The 18,889-nt window shown below is 36.9% G+C and overlaps 1 protein-coding gene across 12 annotated transcripts in view; it reads right to left on the reverse strand.

The window, feature by feature from the left end:
• The window catches only part of LOC129747966 (whirlin), a 427,024-nt gene that overhangs the window by 196,946 nt on the left and 211,189 nt on the right, over positions 1 to 18,889 (reverse strand). For all 12 annotated transcript variants that reach the window (XM_055742407.1, XM_055742406.1, XM_055742405.1 and 9 more), the window contains exons 8-11: positions 16,621 to 16,756; positions 16,365 to 16,549; positions 6,564 to 6,735; positions 6,379 to 6,495 (exon numbers count right to left, since the gene is read on the reverse strand). In XM_055742407.1, the coding sequence (XP_055598382.1) occupies positions 6,379 to 6,495; positions 6,564 to 6,735; positions 16,365 to 16,549; positions 16,621 to 16,756 (610 nt within the window). The remainder of the gene's footprint in view (positions 1 to 6,378; positions 6,496 to 6,563; positions 6,736 to 16,364; positions 16,550 to 16,620; positions 16,757 to 18,889) is intronic.

Raw genomic sequence — 18,889 nt, forward strand, 5'->3', positions numbered from 1 at the left:
GGTTCTGATCCGCATGCTACAATAACCTCCTTCTTGCGTTTCTCCACCGGACGGAATCATCGCTTCGCTTCCGTCTCCATCGAAAATAAACACCGGATCGAATCTGGTTATTTAGAAAAGGCCACTTCACGTTCGCACTCTGTCACAAATGATGGACTTAACTTTATAGTTATAGCGCTTTATTTTAAATTTCTATTTAAATCTGTTTTCCGTTCCGCGCGCGCAGTTTAACGTTTTGAAACGTAAACATGTTTTGGTCAAAACAAGCTGTGATGCCAGCTTTACAGAATGGCGACCAAAAAAAACTATGTGTAAGTGAGAATTATAAAAAAGTTAGGTTAATTTGAAAGGTTTTATATCGGATTAAAGCTGCGAATTTTTAAACATAAGTAACCAGCGCATTCAATTATTCTCGATCTATTTTCATTTTGTTTGAAATTGATTGTTAAATGCACTTTAAAATTAAAAAAAATAAACTTGAAACAAAGTTTGGTATAACAATAACTACAGAGATAATACTCTTTCGGGAACTGTTGATGTGAAACTGTTTATAGTATTATTCGTTGCTATTTTATTATTTTTTCCCAATACAAACTTCGATCACGTGTAAGTTTGTCCTTAATTTATATAAATAGTTGATTTTTAATTATTAATGAAAGAGATTTTATATATTTATTCAACTATTCAAAACGAAAAAAAAAAATTTAGTCCTCAGAAACAAAGGAGCATATGACAGAAAATCTTTTTTTTAATTTTAAGTTTTCATTGGAACAAAACAGTATAAAATAAAATTCGAAACATCTAAAATTTTTACCAAATTGTATTTAAAATGTATACAAAATTTTGGCATTATAAGCTCAAAATTGTTTATTTTTTCATTTAAAAAACTTAGTTTTAAGAATTCACATTAAAAGTCAAGGGGATCCAAAGAACTACCATTATAAGCTATAACACCTAATTTAAAGTTTGTAAACGGGAGCGTGTAACAGATTCATTTTCAAGTACGGATGAATCAGGGATACCACAACGATGCCATATTTAGCTATAGCAAATGATGCTTTATATTAATTTTGGTCCAGGTTTATAATTTATTAAAAACCGGATACCTTAATGATGGCTTATTTTGCTATCAGTATGAATTCTACATTAAAGTTTGTTTCCTGTTCGCAGTTCATACCTCGTTTTGGTCTTAATTTGCTATCAGGAAAACATTTTTGAAACCTTACTTATGCCTCATTTAGCTCTCGCTCAAAATTCAACACCAGAGGATGCTATCAGTTCGCTGTTGACACCTTCTTAAGGTCTCAGCTTGCTATCAATTTGGGCATCAAAGTTTGCTCGGGTTTACCTAATAAACGCGGTTTAAATTTAAAATCACTTAAAACTTTCAAAAAATTGATAAAATTCAATGGGCGAAGGAATCGAAAAATTATTCTTTCTCTCCTTAAGAAAAACCCTTTAGAACTGTCAAAAGTTGGGTGAAATTATAGCTGCATCCCACTTGCACTAATACAAAACCATCACCCAAATTCGTCAGCGCTTCCATCGCCTATTGGGCGGCGAAACTTCCTGTTGATGCATTTTCGTTGGAACGTGAAGTAACGCCTATTCATAATGGGGTTAATTTTTCTATTCGTGTAGGACCAATAGGCGTAACTGAGTTGACCGTGTGTGACAAAACGGCCTAGTTAGTTTTTTCGTGTAGGACCAAAGAGCGTAACTTCGAAACCAACTTGCAGGCGTAACTGGAATCGAAAACAAAAAAAACGCGAAACTCGAAAACATCTGAAATTTAGTGAAAAAAGTTAAAGTTCTTGATAACCAACGAACAATAAGTGAGTATAATGCACATTTTTGATTTTCTTGAACAAAAAGTGGTCGATTCTTTGAACAGGATTTGATAAGATGTTCAAAAATGTCAAACGCATTTTTCTCGTTTCGAGTCAACTGTTAGTTTCGCTCTTATGAAATGTTACGCTAGATTATTTGCAATAGTGACGAGGGAAATATGACGAACAAAGCATGAGAGACTTCGATGGCCAATCAGCTGCAGTGGTGGGGCTAAGAGAATAGGGTGATTCCAAACGTAGGGATTTTAACAGGGATAAGGAGTGTATCGAAAATTCACTTTAAACATATTTGGGCCTTCTACTTACTAACGCGTGAATGCGCACAACTGTGCTCACCTCACCTGTATGTGTAGAGTGAACAAGTGCTTTGTTTACGTTTAAACATTCGTTTCTCCCAAAACGTCGCGAACTAAAAAAGAAGTTAAAATTCATGTGTTGGACACTTGGATGCGAGAGAAGGGCATCTCGATGAATGAAGTGGCGAAACGTTTCGGCATTCATCCGGCGAGCGTAAAATCCATCATTCACAAGTTCGGGGAGCACTTGTAACCTCCTACTCGGTTACAACCTGCATTTTATGCATTTTGGTGGCAGTTTTGCCCTGATAAACATAAAATGTAATTAAATGTAAATATTCACGCTGTAAAGAATTATTATTATAAACATTAAATTTAAATGAAATAATTTTGGGCATTTGAATAAAAGTTAGGAGAATATCAGTTTCTTTTCCATGTAGCAGTTCAGGATGACTCAACTGCTAGAACATCAAACTTCCTGACACATGTCACAACAAAAGAGCGAGATGGCTACATCGCCTCAGATGGCGTGGCCCAATCAGATGCATCGGCTTTGCCGATCTCCAATTCAGGCGGAGTTTATATAAGGCCTAAGCACCATTGGCCGGCCTCTTTGATACCTTGGAGTTCGCGTCCGAAGTGTCGTCCAATCGTTGTGCGCGCATTTTATCCCGCCAACATCCGTTTCCGCCAACCAAGTGTCGTTTCCGATTTGGGACCTTGGTTATTGTTTGAGTGCTCAGTTTTGTTAAGCGAAAGGCACGGTGCAACCAAAGTTAAGTGCCCGCGACTCCAAGAAGATTGGACCGCAGTCCGTTACCATACGGCTCAGTACACGCCGTCCGTCTACATACGGCAGGACATTCCCGGCCGTACGACAACCTACGGCTCGGGAAAAAGAACTGCGGTTTTTGGTTAGCTACAACAGTTACCGGATAACGATTCGAGGTCAAGGCAACTTCCGCCATAACGCCGGAGGCAGGCAGAGGGCCAAACGACATCACCGATCGTTGGTGAACTGGGCCAAGTTCACGGACAGCGATCCCACGTGGTACCACGGCAGCGATTCCCGGGGCAACGAAGTGTCCAGAAGCAGCAGAGATGAGCAGTGAGTCAAAAAAGGGTTTTTTTTTATAATAAATTAGATTTGTATTTTTTCTAAGTTTTCTTGCTTTTGCTCAATACAAATAATTTTAATTGCCCCTTAAAGATTTTGGTACTTTATTGCGTGCACCGAAAAGCCTTAAATACGGGTTATAACTGGGTGGGAGGTAACGACATCGAACAGGTTTATAAGTATTTCCTAGCTACGACGAGCCGACCCTGAGATTGGCTGGAGTCCTGAGCTAGTCGAAGGCCTAGTTTCACACTATACGTTTGATGATTTGCCAGGAAGAGGCAGAAAACCAGGACCATCTGACCCAAACATGCATTCTCATGGACGATGAAACTTATGTAAAAGAGGATTCCAGTACTCTTCCGGGACCGCAATTCTACACTGCAGCTATTGGGAAGGATGTGAGTGACCACCAGAAGTCGATTGAGGTGAAAAATTTTGGTCAGAAAGTGCTTGTGTAGCAGGCCATTTGCTCCTGCGGATTGAAGTCGGCGAGTTTCTTTACAAAAGTAACAATAAATGCCGATATCTACCAAAAGGAGTGTTTGCAGAAAAGGTTGCTGCCACTATATAAGAAACATACGACTCCACCATTGTTCTGGCCGGATTTGGCGTCATCCCACTGCGCTAAATCTACTCTTAGATGGTTTGAGCATAACGATGTAGATTTCGTTGAGAAAGATATTAACACACCAAACTGCCCCCAGCTTCCCCCCATAGAACGAAATTGGGCTATCTTCAAGAGAGTTTTCAAGAAGGATGGTAAGGCCAACAGCTCCATGGCGGTTTTTCAAGAAAAATTGGAATGCTGCGGTCAAGAAGTGTGATCAATCAGCTGTACAAAACCTATTGAAACTGTATTTCTTCATAAACTGTATGAATAAGCTTTTTAAAACACTTCCGCACTGTTTCTTTGTTTGAATCATCAATAAAATCAATTTAATGAAAAAAAAAAAAATGTGTTTATAACTTATTTTCGATACGCTCGAATTGGAACACAAACAATTTTCTGTATTTCAGTTATTTATTATTGATTTCAAGTTTTTTTTTATACAAATGTAGCGTTTTCTTCATACTTTTAAGAAAAAAATACGGATAAAATTGATCGTCACTATTTTGATGGAATTCCCGATTTTTTCCACCTTCTTCGTCCATCGTTTTAGCTATCTTATTCCACCAGGTCTTCATCTGATTGATGGATTTAACAACCTTTCCCTTTGCCTTGAGTCTCCTCTTCATGATGGCCCAGTATTTCTCAATAGGGCGGATTTGGGGGCAGTTGGGTGGGTTAAGGTTTTTCGAAACGACCCCTTTCTGTGCATACTATTCTTGGACGACGATCGGATCGAATGAACGGCAAATATCGTTTTTGGAGACACTGTTTTTGGTATAGTTCCGAAGCCACTGTCTTGTTAGTACCGAAAACTGTTTTTTTTTTTGCCTTAGCTGCAAATGCCCTGCCAAATCATAAAATTCCGTACAAATTGGTCTACAAAAACACATTTAAATTTGGCTGTAACATCCCCCCGCGCCGTTGGCAAGTAAAATTTTTGATCTGGGATTTGCCCGAAGACATCATTGACATAGGTTTCATCCTCCATCAGAAGACATCCGTCGAACTTGGTCAGTAGGACCTGGTTTTTAGCTTCCGAGCACGAATTTTGGTCACACTATTCTTTTTTATATTCAGATTTGTCTGTTTGCTAGCTCGATACGACTTGATTCCTTCCCGGAGTCGAATTCTCCTCACGGTACTATGGGCAGCACCAAATTTACTGGCCAAACCACGGTCTGACAGATTGGAATTCCTTATATTCGTCTCTAAAATTTTACCACGCAGTTTCCGGTCGAAAGTTCCACTCTGACGATTGGCTTGAGGCTTCCAAATCGTCGTGAATGTTTCCGTATACCGTTTGATAACGCGCCATACGGTATTTCTGGGCAATTTCAGCTGTTTAGCTAGCCTAGATGCAGACCACAATGAATTTTCCAAAGAACTGTGCACAATTTTTTCAAAAATACATACGTGAGGCTGACACAACTCCCGACACGTGGGCGCCAAGAGCTTCAAAAACCGTTCACTTGGAGCGCCACAATATGGGCAAAAAATTGTTCCAATGAAGGAAGCTTTAGAGTTGATCAAATAAACTTTAACTGACATGCAGTCTTCTGACAGTGCAAGGAACAATTTTAAACCTAAAAATTTTGATACTTAAACACATCGGATTTTTGTGACCATGAGGCAATCTATCGTATTTATGGAATCAGGATACGGGAGAGGCGTGGTCCTTCATAACTAGAGATAAAATAACCACCTGGGTGAAGATCAGTTCAAAAATACTATCATTAGATCATCATCAGTTCTTCGGACCAATATTTGATCAGTTTGGAACCTCATACCACATCCTTTCAGCACACATTTGTAAAAAAATCAAATTGGTTTGATTTTTAATACTTTTATTGAATTTGATATAACAAAGAAGGTTTTTTGCTGTAAAATGTCCCTGAGAATTGACTTCAGAACACAACAAAAAGTATTCGCCTCCCCAAAATGACTCATTCTTTTTTGAGTAGTTATTTCTTCGCATTAATCCCGGTGGCGGTGGTCAGTTCGAGAAATTGCTGCTGCTGTATCGAAAAAAAAAGTATTTTAATAATTCAGTCACGCGAAAATGGGTTCGTTTGGCCCGAAAAGTTCTGGTCCTTTCCAGTAAGCATTCTCACTTTTTTGCGCCCCAAGACTACGGACTACTAACGAACGATTTAGTATTCTCGTGTCATTTTTTCCTTTTCTAGTTTCTCGACACACCGGGCGCATCGTCTCGAAGGTTCCTCCCGAAAGCCCAACCGGAAGGATAGGTCTGATGGGAAAATTAATTGATGTCTAATGAGGTGCTTTGCCTTCAACCATCATACCTTCTCCATTTTTTTTTATTTATGGGCTAGGAAAATTTATCACGCATTGCCACAGCTCGGCCGTTAGTTAGAATAAAAGTTGAACCCCGGTACGGCATCGAGGTCGAGGTTATTTTTCAGCAGGATTTTCCACCGTTGACAACATAATTACTGGCTGGTAATTGCTGTGGGAAAAAGAAATTTGCGACTTTCTACTCACCCTATGCCTATCTAGTGGATCACCGTAAATGTCTCTCCCTCTCCTATATACAAGTTCGTCATATCGCGTTCTATCCTCAGGAAAAATTAGTTCTCTTATTTCTGTTACTAAAGTATGCTGTAAAAAAAAAAAACAAAATAAAATTTAAGAATCATCCAACAGCTACACCAAATTTCATTTCATACCTTTTCGGGTGTATCTAACATTTCTAATAAAACAGATACGAAGGCCTCTATGGTCATTCCTCTAGCACCATATTCCGCTATATAATATGATAAGTTAGCAAAATGATGACGAGGTAATAAGGATCTGGCTTTCTCCTCCACCATCGCCGACACGGGACATTTCCGCCGGGTTCTGAAAGAAAATAGAAGAATTTTGATGAATGTAAAATGTGAATCGAAAGTACATTGAAAGTGCTGAAAACAGGGTTATGATTTAAGTTTGTTTTGTGATAAACTGTTTCTGAGAAACAACCAAAGATTTATTGAAAAAAGCTCTTACATATGAAATCATTTCAAATCAAATAATCTAAAAAATGCTAGACTGATCTAATGCCATTCTGGGGGCTGAACTCTAGATACCGCGAATGTAAAAATTATCATCTTGAAATAGATATTATTGTATATCTTAATATTTCATAAGTTTATTGAAAGTTATATGAGCTGTTCTTTCCTATAACCAAGAAATAACTTTTTCAAGTTTGTAGTAAATAAATCATTTAGAAAACAAATTTTTGTCTAATTTGTTAACCTCTTATTCAGCAATTTTTATTAAAAAAATAAATTTGTGTTTTTTTTTCAAAAGTTTGCAATGTTTAAATAGTGTAAAAAATGAGGTTATTTTTAAATTTTTCAGGTTTAAAATGTTGCTTATTCAACCTTTCATGCATTAAAATTGTTTGAATTCTTAAGTAGGTACTTAATAAATAGTATACAGTAGAGTGAATAGAGGGTTAAATTAATAATTTTCATAAAATCTTATGATATTCGATTCTGGTTCAAGAAATATTCAAATAAGGTAGGGTCGCGAGCCATATTGGACGTCACAAAAACGAATGTATCGAAAATTGATATGGGAATGGCAGAAATTTCAAAGAAAAATACGGTTTAGAACAAAAATGAATTTCAATTTAATTTTGATTGGGCTTGCAAACATGCAAAAATGAAAAAAAAATCAGCTTTTAAAAGGTCTAGCTGGTAGTTTTTGAGTGGTCAACTGATGTCATGATTTTTATCTAATCGGTTTACCATTTTCAATTCTTATGTAGAACAATTAACATCAATTAACGATGGTTAACGCAATTTACTAAAATGTCAATAAATAATTATGGTTTTTATAAAAGTTTGTGTTTTGATTACTTTATTGTAATAAGGATCTTAAACTTCGCAAACTTGAGCATTGCATGGAAGACTTTGAACTAATTTTAAAGTTTTGCAAATTTGAGTAGAAATAATTCACCAATTTTTCGAAGTTCGATGGCCTATTTTATATAAAAATTACTCGAAAATCCAACTTTTTTTGTACCGATCATCAAGTGCAAGAATCCTTCTAGAGTCATGATTTAAAAGTGGGAAATTTCCAGCAAATTCTTCGAATTATCAACGAAAAAGTCAAATTTCCTAGTAAATTAATAGATTTTTCCTGATTGTGACGACACAGTCTGTACCAATACTAGAGCAGGGCAGCCTTCTACCTTCTTTAAATTTTCCTGGATGCTGGTTAAATCAATTATCAGCTTTGAGATTAAGTAATTTTTAGCACTAAAATGAGCGATTTTCGAGTTATGAAGACTTGTTACTTTTGCTCGAGAGACCCCCCCTCCCCCTCCAGTAAGAGGGAGGGGTGTCAAACTATTATAAGAACCTTCTAAGAAGCTTCTTCCTGCCAAGTTTCACGTAAATCGGTTTAGTAGTTTTCGATTCTATAGAGTACAGACAGAGAGAAATTCATGTATATGTCTGAAAAAGAAGAAAATTGAACAAATCGTGTTTTGTCTTGCATGACTAATACTGTATTTGTTTTCTCCACTCGTGGAGTGTTCCACCGTACCCGATAAAAACAAACACAAATCGTCGCCAGTGTATTGCTACCTCGCTCACTCACACACTCTCTCGCAACACTGACAAAATTTTCGGGGCAACACCGCCCGATGGCAGTGCAACACCAGGTCAAAACCAGTGCAACACCGTCCGAATAAACAAACAGTTTGACAGCACCTAGGTGTGCACTAGTGCAACACTAGTGCAACACTCGGCATAAACAAATACAGTATAAGTATCCAATTTGGATTAGTTTTTGTGACGAGATGTATTTTTTTCAATAAAAAAAATTGCGTAAAAGCATCCAAGTTGACGAAATTTATTTAAAAAAAATCGGAGAAAAACACAGATGAACAAAAAACACGAAATACAGTGATTTGAAGTCAAATTCTCTGTTAACGCATTTCGATAATCAAACCAAGCCGAGAGTTTTCATACAGCGTCATCTTTGTTTTGCCATTTTTAAAAATTGTCGTAATTTCAACAAAAATAATATGTTCTATATATCGCAGGATCGAAATAAGCCATCGTGGGCCCGGGGCAAATTTGATTGAATTGACTTTTTGTTTTCATATAATATATTTACCATTCAGAAGAACAGGAAATAAGTTCAGTATATTGACTTCCACTTTTCATTATAACTGCATGGAAGGTAATTTATGGTATGTATCTACTTCTTCAAGCAATAATTGTTAATACATTACAAGCAAACATTGTAGAAGAGTTAATAAACTTATCGAAAATAAAAACTCTTATTAGAGCTGTTAAAAGCAAAATTCTATTCGCAAATTATTTAAAAGCTCTATCGTAAATTTAAATCCGCTAGTTTAGAAAAAAATGAAAATATTTTTCATTTTCTCAATAATGTTTTTTATGTCTTTTATCGAAATCAAAATACACTTTTTTATGAAAATTGGAAAGTAACATAAAGATCTCTAATAATACAAAGTCAGAAAAAATATTTCCAAAGAAACAAATTTTCATTCCATGGAGCTACAGATATACAAGTTCATGATTTTAAACCTAAAATCAGATTTTTCTCAGAACCACAATTCAGTGTCTCGTATTTTATTAAAATCATATTTTGTGAACAAGATTAGAAAAAAATACAAATGAAATTCAAATACAAAATTGAGAAATTTAAGACTTTATAGGAAATTTTTGGTGCCTATGTTCGAATATCTGATTTTGGGAGATTTGTCAAAATTTCACAAATTTCTTTATTGAATCTTTACCTATTTTCAAGTATTCACGAGAAAAAGAGCTGCTAGAATATGGCAGATTTGGAATCAGCGTCCTAAAATTAGTTAAAATAGGCTCTTTAATTCTTTGCACATCACAAAAATGTTAATTTTGTTGGCTTGTGCTTTTTATTGTAGGGCAAGCATTCCGAACTACCCGGAATTTATGGACATACCCGGGTCATTAAAGTAAAGTGCGCAAGTGAAGCAAGCAGAATATTGTAAAAACAAGTCAGTTTTTTTTTCTAGATTTATTTCTATTACCTAAAATAAAGGAAACTCAAATTGGGCTCAATTTTTTGAGCTAGCTTTATCTAAATTGATTTTTTTTATAAAAAAAAAATTGAACACAGCTGACGAGTTTTGACGAAAAATTTTTAATAATTCTTGGTGTTATTTTTTTTCATTTACTTTTAAATTTTTCTTTCGAAAAATTATTGGATTCTGCTTAGATTTCTTTGGATTTTGTGCAAATAAAATTCGAAATCAAATGCCTAGATTTTTTCAGATCATTACGAAAAAATCTGCAAAGCTTACTGTAGGTGCCCCTGTTCTGGAACGAACGAGCCACTGAACCACCCTAATATGCGAAAAAGACCCAGTAGCAACATGGCGATGCTGCGCGCATTAACGGATGTAATGCGCGCCAAAAACATTCGGGTTTTCCAAAGCGTCAAGACAAATTTAGCTCTAGGTTCGGCCTCTTTTTTTAACCAACCACCAGCAGAGACGGTTAACTATGTTTTGTAATGTTTCGGAATGTGTGCGGTTTTTTTTAATCTCGGAATATCTGATGCTATCGATCCATGCCATCAGGAGCGATCCTGAGCCCCTTTAACTTAAACAAGAGTTAAACTATTCGAGATATTATTTCACGACGGCCCATTACTTGATATACCAGTGTTGTTGGAATATGTGGTGCTCTTTCAGACATGATCGAAAGCAATTTCTCAGAAAGATCTCAATTTGTCAACTTTGATGGCTACCGTAGTTATTTAACATCAATCGATATTGACGTTCCCCAGGGATCTGTTCTCGGACCTCTGTTTTTTTTTACTATTTATTGAAATGATATTGCTGCAATACTTCTTAAAGGTATTCATCGATCATTTGTTGAGAATTCTGTGTTCTTCTACAATAAAACTAGCTCTGAAAAAAACGACAATAACTTTTAATCTGACCTTACATTATTGAAAGACTATTATCGCATAAATAAGTTGACTTTGAACTTAGACAAATTAAACTTAGTAATTTTCAAAAGCTCTCAAAGATGCACTCCTAATCACTTAGAAATCATCAAAACTTTCCCTAGTTATAGAGTTGTGACCTAATGTAAGATTTTAAGAGTCATTCTGGACGATCTTTTTATTTACACGCATACAGATAGCCTTCTACATGAACTAAATAAAACAATAGGTATAGCACAGACAAACAGCCAGGACACTCAGAAGAAAAATTGGTTGATTTTTTGCAAAGTGATTACATTGTAATCTAGGGTCAACATTGCCACCGTTTTGTTTTTTATCAAATGATCTATGATGCCTATGACATTTTGGTGTAATAAAAACAATGTTAGCGAAAAAATTAGTCGGGCTCAAAGTTGAAGGAGGATTGGGTCTGAAGGCTACGGAGATCAGAATGTGTAATTAATGGCAGCATGAAAAAGAACAAAAATGATGCCATTCGACTAAAGTTTCGGGAAAGATTCAAAAACGTTTTCAGAAGTTCGCAAATTCACAGTGAAGACATCTTATTTCATCATTAGATTTTTCAGTTGCAGATAAACCTATAAATGAAGTATTTTTATCGAAACAAGTTCAATAAAATCAAACATACATCTTCCACGATTTGTTTTTTGCACATAAAATTTTGAAATTTCCATAAAATACTTCAGACTTTATATATTCCTCCCCTAAAGTGGGGGTGGAAGGAGGGGGGGGGGGAGGTTGACAAAAGAATAGAAATTGATATTTGTTCTGGCCTAACTTTACGCATGTATAAAACCACGCATTGTCCGGATGATTTCGTTTTCCTAATTCTTAAACATATTAACGTTCCAACACTCGGCAAACCCAAGAAAACTTGTTGTTTCATTTCCATTTCAAGTGAATATATTTTTGGAGCAATTTAGGAACAATTATTTGGTAATTTTTCTCGTCCTAGACAAATTCTGCCATTTTGGTTTAAAATTTTCAAGTTTGATCTTATATCGAAAATCGAAAATCGAAAATTATTTCATTCCCCCATTTTCTAGCATGTATTTTTAAGACCAACGACAAATTCATAAATACAAAAATATTTCAATAGTCTTAAAGCTAGTCTTCACTTTTTGTTGCTTTAAGGCAGATTTTGAAAGTTTGTATACTGAAATCATCCAAAGAAATCTTTCACAAAAAGATAAAATATTCTAAGGCGGTTAGTAGATTCTCGGTGTATCTTCTAAATGCTGAAGATGTATTTTGGCCAATCAACAAAGTCTGGATTAAATCCTTACAGCTTCGAAACCATCAAAACAAATTCAACTGCCCTGGTTATGTAAGGTCATTGCTTCATTTTTCTCTCATGAGGGTACTGCAGAGCACGTAATTACAAATTTAGATCTGTTCTGAAACAAAAGATTTATACCTTTAGCAAAACGATAGGTGAAAATACAAATAGACTTATAATTTTTGATAAGGATATTGTTTTGCTGCAAAAACTTCCGCTCGTACACTTTTCTCGTGGATTTTATTCTAGATATAGTTTCTTGTTGTCACGAAATTATAAACAAACAGAATCGTATGATAAAAGTTGGATGTTTAAAATATGTGAATTAGCGCTATCTGGTGGAGACATTGCCTACCATTTATGGTTTTGCGAAAAATGAAAATAAAGTGTCCTGACATCACACAAACTGACGGTCGAAATAAAGTGAAATTTTGTATCCGAGGGTTTTTTGGGTCAGAGATGGCATGAATAATAGTTTCGAGAATTTCAATTTTGATGGAAGGGGAACTCCCATACAATATCAACTTGAAATGGGCCTAACTCAATCAAGTATAAGACGATTTTCATGAAAATTAATTCACGAGCACCAAGAAGTTAAAGACGGGTAGATCAAATTAAAAATTTCCTAACGATTTATTAAGGGGGGGGTAGGGTCTAACACTTTCAAAAAATCGATTTTTTTATTTTTTTATTTTCTTATTGTAAAACATTTCAAGAATGTTGTGTCAAATTTTCAAGTCAATTGAAGCAAAACTGTAGAAGTTATAGGCCTTTATCTCCTCTTATCTAATACTGCAAGAAAGCAAGAGCAGAAACTTCAAACGCGTTTTTCTCGAAAGCACTTTTTTAAAGTCCGTGGACATCGTCATTTGAAAATGGCCTATCCGATTCTTTTCAAATTTGGAACATATTTTCTACATATAAAATACCAGACCCCAACGTTTTTCTTTTTTGATTTTTTTACTTTGGGGAGATTTTACAGGTGAAAAATGGCGGATTTTTAAGTGAAAAATTGTAGTTTTTACTTCAAACAGCCACAAAAATTTCATAAAAATATTTTTAAGTTAAATAAAAACGTTGGGGTCCAGAAAAACATCTATTAAAAATATTTTGCTCTGATTTTTTGACTTCAGATGATTCTGTGCTGAGATACAGTGTCCACCGCAAATCCTGTTTTCTAAAAGGCATCCTCGAAAGTGCTCCGTCACCGGCTCATTTTTCAATATTTTTCTACGAAAAAATTACTAAATGTTCTTTTAACAATGCTTTGTATAACGCAAAAACTTTTAATACATTTGTTTGAACGATAGCTCTAGAAAAAAAATCGTGAAAATGGTGTTTTTTTATACCCGTTAGACTAAGCTTGCCAGATTGCCCGGTTTTATCCGGGTTTGCCCGGATATTTGATGCAAAATTTCGAGAAAGTCCGGTCCGGCCCGGTTGCCCGGATATCGTGAAAAAAGTCCGGATATTGCCCGGATTTTTTCACAATTTTCACAAAAAAACCAAAAAAAAATCAAAGTTTTTGAGTAAGTTTCAGCAAAATCGATTAACGGTATGGACATTTTCAACGGTTGTTTCAAATAATTTCGCTGATTTACTTTTATAAACCTTTAAATATTTAAGTGTTCCAAAAAGTTTTTGGAAGTCTGCAATTACATTAATAAAATATTAATTTAATTTTTTTTTGCATTTTTCCTTTGCTGTTATACATAATAACACCTAAATTTTGCCCGGTTATTGCCCGGTTTTTGGATTTGAAAAATTGAAATCCATGCCCGGATTTTGCCAGGTTTTTTTGAAAAAATGCCCGGTATTGCTAGGCCCGGATGGGAGTGGAAAAAATTCTGGCAACCTTACGTTAGACCCTACCCCCCCCTTAAGTAAAAGGTTTGACGAAGTTTACCGGGTAGCTAGTCTTATATATAAAAATGGAGGCGTTTTCTTTGTAACAACATCACGTATGAATGGTCGGTCAGAATGAAGTGAAATTTGGTATCCGAGGGTTTTTTGGATCAGAGATGGTTTGTATAATAGTTTCAAGAATCTCACTTTTTATGAAAGGGGGGTCCCCATACAAAATTATCTCTTCACATCTTCTTATATATAAAAATGGAGGCGTTTTCTTTGTAACAACATCACGTATGAATGGTCGGTCAGAATGAAGTGAAATTTGGTATCCGAGGGTTTTTTGGATCAGAGATGGTTTGTATAATAGTTTCAAGAATCTCACATTTTATGAAAGAGGGGTCCCCATACAAAGTTATCTCTCACATCTTCTTATATATAAAAATGGATGCGTTTTCTTTGAACAACATCACGTATGAATGGTCGGTCGGAATGAAGTGAAATTCGGTATCCGACAGTTTTTTGGGTCAGAGATGGTTTGTATAATAGTTTCAAGAATCTCACTTTTTATGAAAGGGGGTGCCCATACAAATTCAACTTTATTTGTTATAATTTCCATAAGAATCTATTCGCGAGCACGGTGCAGTTAAGGACGTGTAGATGAAATTAAACATTTATTTCGATTTATTCTTTAGAAGGTAAAACGAAGATTACCGGGTCAGCTAGTAGTTTATAAAGGTAAACATAGAATTCCGCCTTTTATTATTCAAATTATTTACTACTCCCTTTTCCATACCATTCTCTACTAACCTATCTTCAACTTCAAATTGCTCAAAACAAAATGCTACGCATTATTAATAAATGACCAAAAATGACATTATTCCTGCCAGAGGCCTGTATATTCTGCATATATTTAGTTTCATTTCTTTAAGCATGACAAATAGTACTCACTGTAATATATCATTAAATCGTATTAATCATCAATATTCAACGCGTAAAAGAAATATGTTACTTCACTCTTCAATATGTTCTTCGATTGGAGATCGTTCCTTAGCCTTCAGAGGTAAAGGTAAAGGTAAAGGTAAAGTTGTTTAATTTTCTTAAAAGACACGTAGGCCTTTCAATAATAATACTTATTTTAAAAAATCAGTCATTTTTTTTACTGAATCAAGAAGTATCATTAATACTATCAAAGTCATGTAATATTTTCTCGCTCTAACTCAATTAAAAAACATTTTAATTTGACAAAACAATTATTTTGTTATAAATTATCACTCAGATATACATATAAAGTTAGATATTAATTTAGTTCCCAAAATTTGTATACGCAGTTCACTTTGTATCCACCATACAACTCCTTAAAGGCCAATGCTATCGGAGTTTTGAAACAAATCTCATGTATGTAATGCATTTGTTCTGTTAAAAAAAATAAAATAAAATAAAAATAAAACTTAAAATATTTTGGAAGGTAGGATATTTCTTAACAACTTTGTTATACCTTTAATATACATTGTAGGATGATCGTATGAGAATCATAAAAAGAGCATTTACCTACCAAAGTGGAGGCACTTCTGGCTAAAGTAATTGTAGAGATGAGATGAAGAATATACAGAAAATAAATCAAATTTAATAAGGAATAAAATAAAATAATAGTTGTATTCGGCAACCCTGTAGATGAATAAAATAAAATAAATTTCTATGAGAACATTTGCTATTTTGGCAGCACTTGACAAACAAACAAAACAAAGTCAGTCATTGATCTATTCCTGCGAGTGACAGACGTGTTTAGGTGTATCTCTGAATTGAAATTCGTAAAATCACGACAATGTGAATCTCTGAATTGAGATTCGTAAAATCACGACAGTGATGTGAATTTCAAGTACGAATTGGACAATATTTTACACCTTATTCGTACAAACTTATAGAATGCAAGAGAGCGTAAGTTTTTGCTCTCAACGCATGCGAACCGTTGCCTATTTGCTGCATCTCTCACTGGACAATTCTTTTAAATACACCATCTGATTTTTAGCAATCTTCTCACTTGAAGCCCACGCGCTCGAACAAACTGAGCGAAATTGTCTTTAGAATCTACACACATGGTGGATCATATGAGATTTATATCGACATCTAGTAATCATTTTTAGGATTACTAATTTGGTAGGAATTACGCTTCGTAACTTTGTTTACGATTTGAGTTATCATCCCTTATGCGATTTTATGTTTACTGGAGATTCATAAACGACAATTTTGACCCTGATGATGGTATTGATCGACACCAACAAAAATGTTTTTTTTAATTTTTTAAATATTTGAGAAATTTACCAGAATTAGTTATTGATGGCTTAATATTTATCCTAACAGTCCTTACCTCACACCGGTCGGGCTGTAGGCGTCCCACGGTTCCGGCTCAACGGTGGTACAAGAGTGTGGCACTTTCCCGACGTCCCGAACCAGCAGCGACATCCGTTTGTGGAACTTGAACTGGCTCACGGCCTCGTCGTGGGTCACCTCCATGAAGGACTGCCCGTTGACCTCCAGGATCTGATCGCCGACCTGTTTCGAGGGATGAAGATGAAGTTTAAAGGGTTGTCACCATTTTCCCCATTTTTTTCTCTTAATCTTACCATCAGTCCTGCCCGGTCCGCGACGCTATCCTTATCGACGCCGGTAATGAAAATCCCTAATCCATACTCGACGCCGCCCCGAATCATCAGTCCCAGGGATTGACCCGGCTCTATTAGCAATTCGACCCGTCGGACTCTAGATTTTTTTTTTAATGAACAAAAAAAATGAAAGACATAACCTTGCTTTAGTGCGAAAACGTTGGTACAAGTCGGTAGTTAAATTTGTTGGAGTTATTGGCGGAAGATGAGAAAAAAAATAGAAATAAAACACACTAGTCCTACTAGTCTACACTTTAGCATGGAGGTAGGTCGTAAATTTAACCTGGTTTCTGCAGTGTGAGGCATAAAGTTGCCCATGTTCCTCGGCTGGACAGTCGCATCACAGGACGTTCTGCAGCTGTTGCCGTAATTGATGGGCTCGACAACACGGACACAAACTTAGCTGGAGGCCATTTCCGCTCCTGGCTGCCGTCACCCAGACCCTGGCCATGGATGGTTTGTTTTCTTTTAGACTAATGCCGGTGTGGACTTCCGGATGAGGCCACTCGGCCACAGGACATGCACATTTTGGTAGCTTTGCCCGTTATCTGGGACTCGTCGTAAGTCTTGGATGGTTGCTGACCATCTTATAAAGTTATAACCTCCTGAGGTGCAGATGCAGGCTTAGTGCTGACCTGGCTTACAGTAATGGGCCAAATGTTGCAACACTGTAGCTGCTACAATGATGGAAACTTGTTTTCTTAAATCAAATAGAATACAAAGTATTTCAAAATCCAGGTTGCATTTGCTGTTTTTTCTTTCGATAAAAAAAAACACAACATATAAGGCCGGAATGAAACTGTACTGCAGATGTGCTAGCGGCTGGTAAACGGTGGATAATGTGCAACACGAGACCCCATAGTGGTCATATCACCTCTTATTCACAACTCCTATCTCTACCTCCCCGCGGTGCCGGCTGGGGTGCGAGTAACCTAAGCGGAGATCGGGTACCCAACCCCGGTGGATGCTTTGGTCGCATGCAGACTGAGAAGGTGGCCGCACGCGTCTGTTCCCCAGGTCAGGGGCGGCGTGCAACAACAACCGAGCGTCTGTTCTCCAGGTCAGGGGCGGCTCAAACAGCGTCTGTCTTGCAGCAAGCGGCTGAATTTATGAAATGCAGCTCCCGCCAGCTAAGTCCAAGATGGCAGCCCCATCGCGGGATAGGGACTTTAGGCTAACAACCTACTGCTCCTGATACCTTATATTGTTACAGAAACTGAGAGAAGAAATAACCGAATTGGAACTTTGGCAACGACTTTTAGCATGAAAACACGGACTAGAATTGGAACTTGGAATGTTTTGACCCTTGCCCAGCCAGGAAAGCTGGCTCAACTTGCTAGAGAAGCTAGCCGCCTCAAGCTAGAGATATTGGGACTGAGCGAAGTCCGTTGGCCTAACACTGGAGAACACAAGACACAGTCCGGGCAAGTACTGCTTTACTCTGGCATACGAGGAGAACATGCTACTCGGGAACGAGGAGTTGGTTTCCTGTTAAGCCCGCAGGCCCATGCGGCCCTCATAAGATGGGAACCGATAAACGAAAGAATAATCGTAGCCAGATTCAGAACACGGGTTAGAAACCTTACAATGGTCCAGTGTTATGCGCCAACTGACGTTGCCGATTTGCAGGAGAAAGAGCAGTTTTACAGTCAATTGAACAGCGTGGTTGAGAGAATTCCGAAGGGTGACATTCAAATCCACTTAGGCGACTTCAACGCAAAGATTGGCTCCGATAATCAGGACTTTGAGCGCATCATGGGGCGCCATGGTCTAGGACAGATGAGCGAAAACGGAGAGCTGTTTGTAGAATTTTGTGGCAACAACAACATGGTGATCGGTGGATCGCTCTTCCCCCATCGACCAGCACATAAGGTCACTTGGGTATCCCGAGATGGCCGAACAGAAAATCAAATTGACCACATCTGCATCAGTCGAAAATGGAGAAGGAGCCTTCTTGATGTCCGCAACAAACGAAGCGCAGACATTGCATCCGACCATCACCTCGTCCTTGGCGAGATACGACTGAGGGTTGCGCGTGTCCAACGGCGCGAGGAGAAAGTCGGGTGTCGATACGACGTCCGCCGGTTGGAGAATCCAGGGGTGAAAAGGGCATACGTTGAACAGCTAGAATCCCGAGCCTCGGAACTGCCGACAGACGGAACAGTCGAAGAACAGTGGTGTGGAATCAAGAATGCCTTTATCACGACGAGCCATGGTACTCTCGGTAAAG

Source organism: Uranotaenia lowii, chromosome 2 (genome assembly GCF_029784155.1).
Source record: "Uranotaenia lowii strain MFRU-FL chromosome 2, ASM2978415v1, whole genome shotgun sequence".
Lineage (NCBI taxonomy): Eukaryota > Metazoa > Arthropoda > Insecta > Diptera > Culicidae > Uranotaenia > Uranotaenia lowii.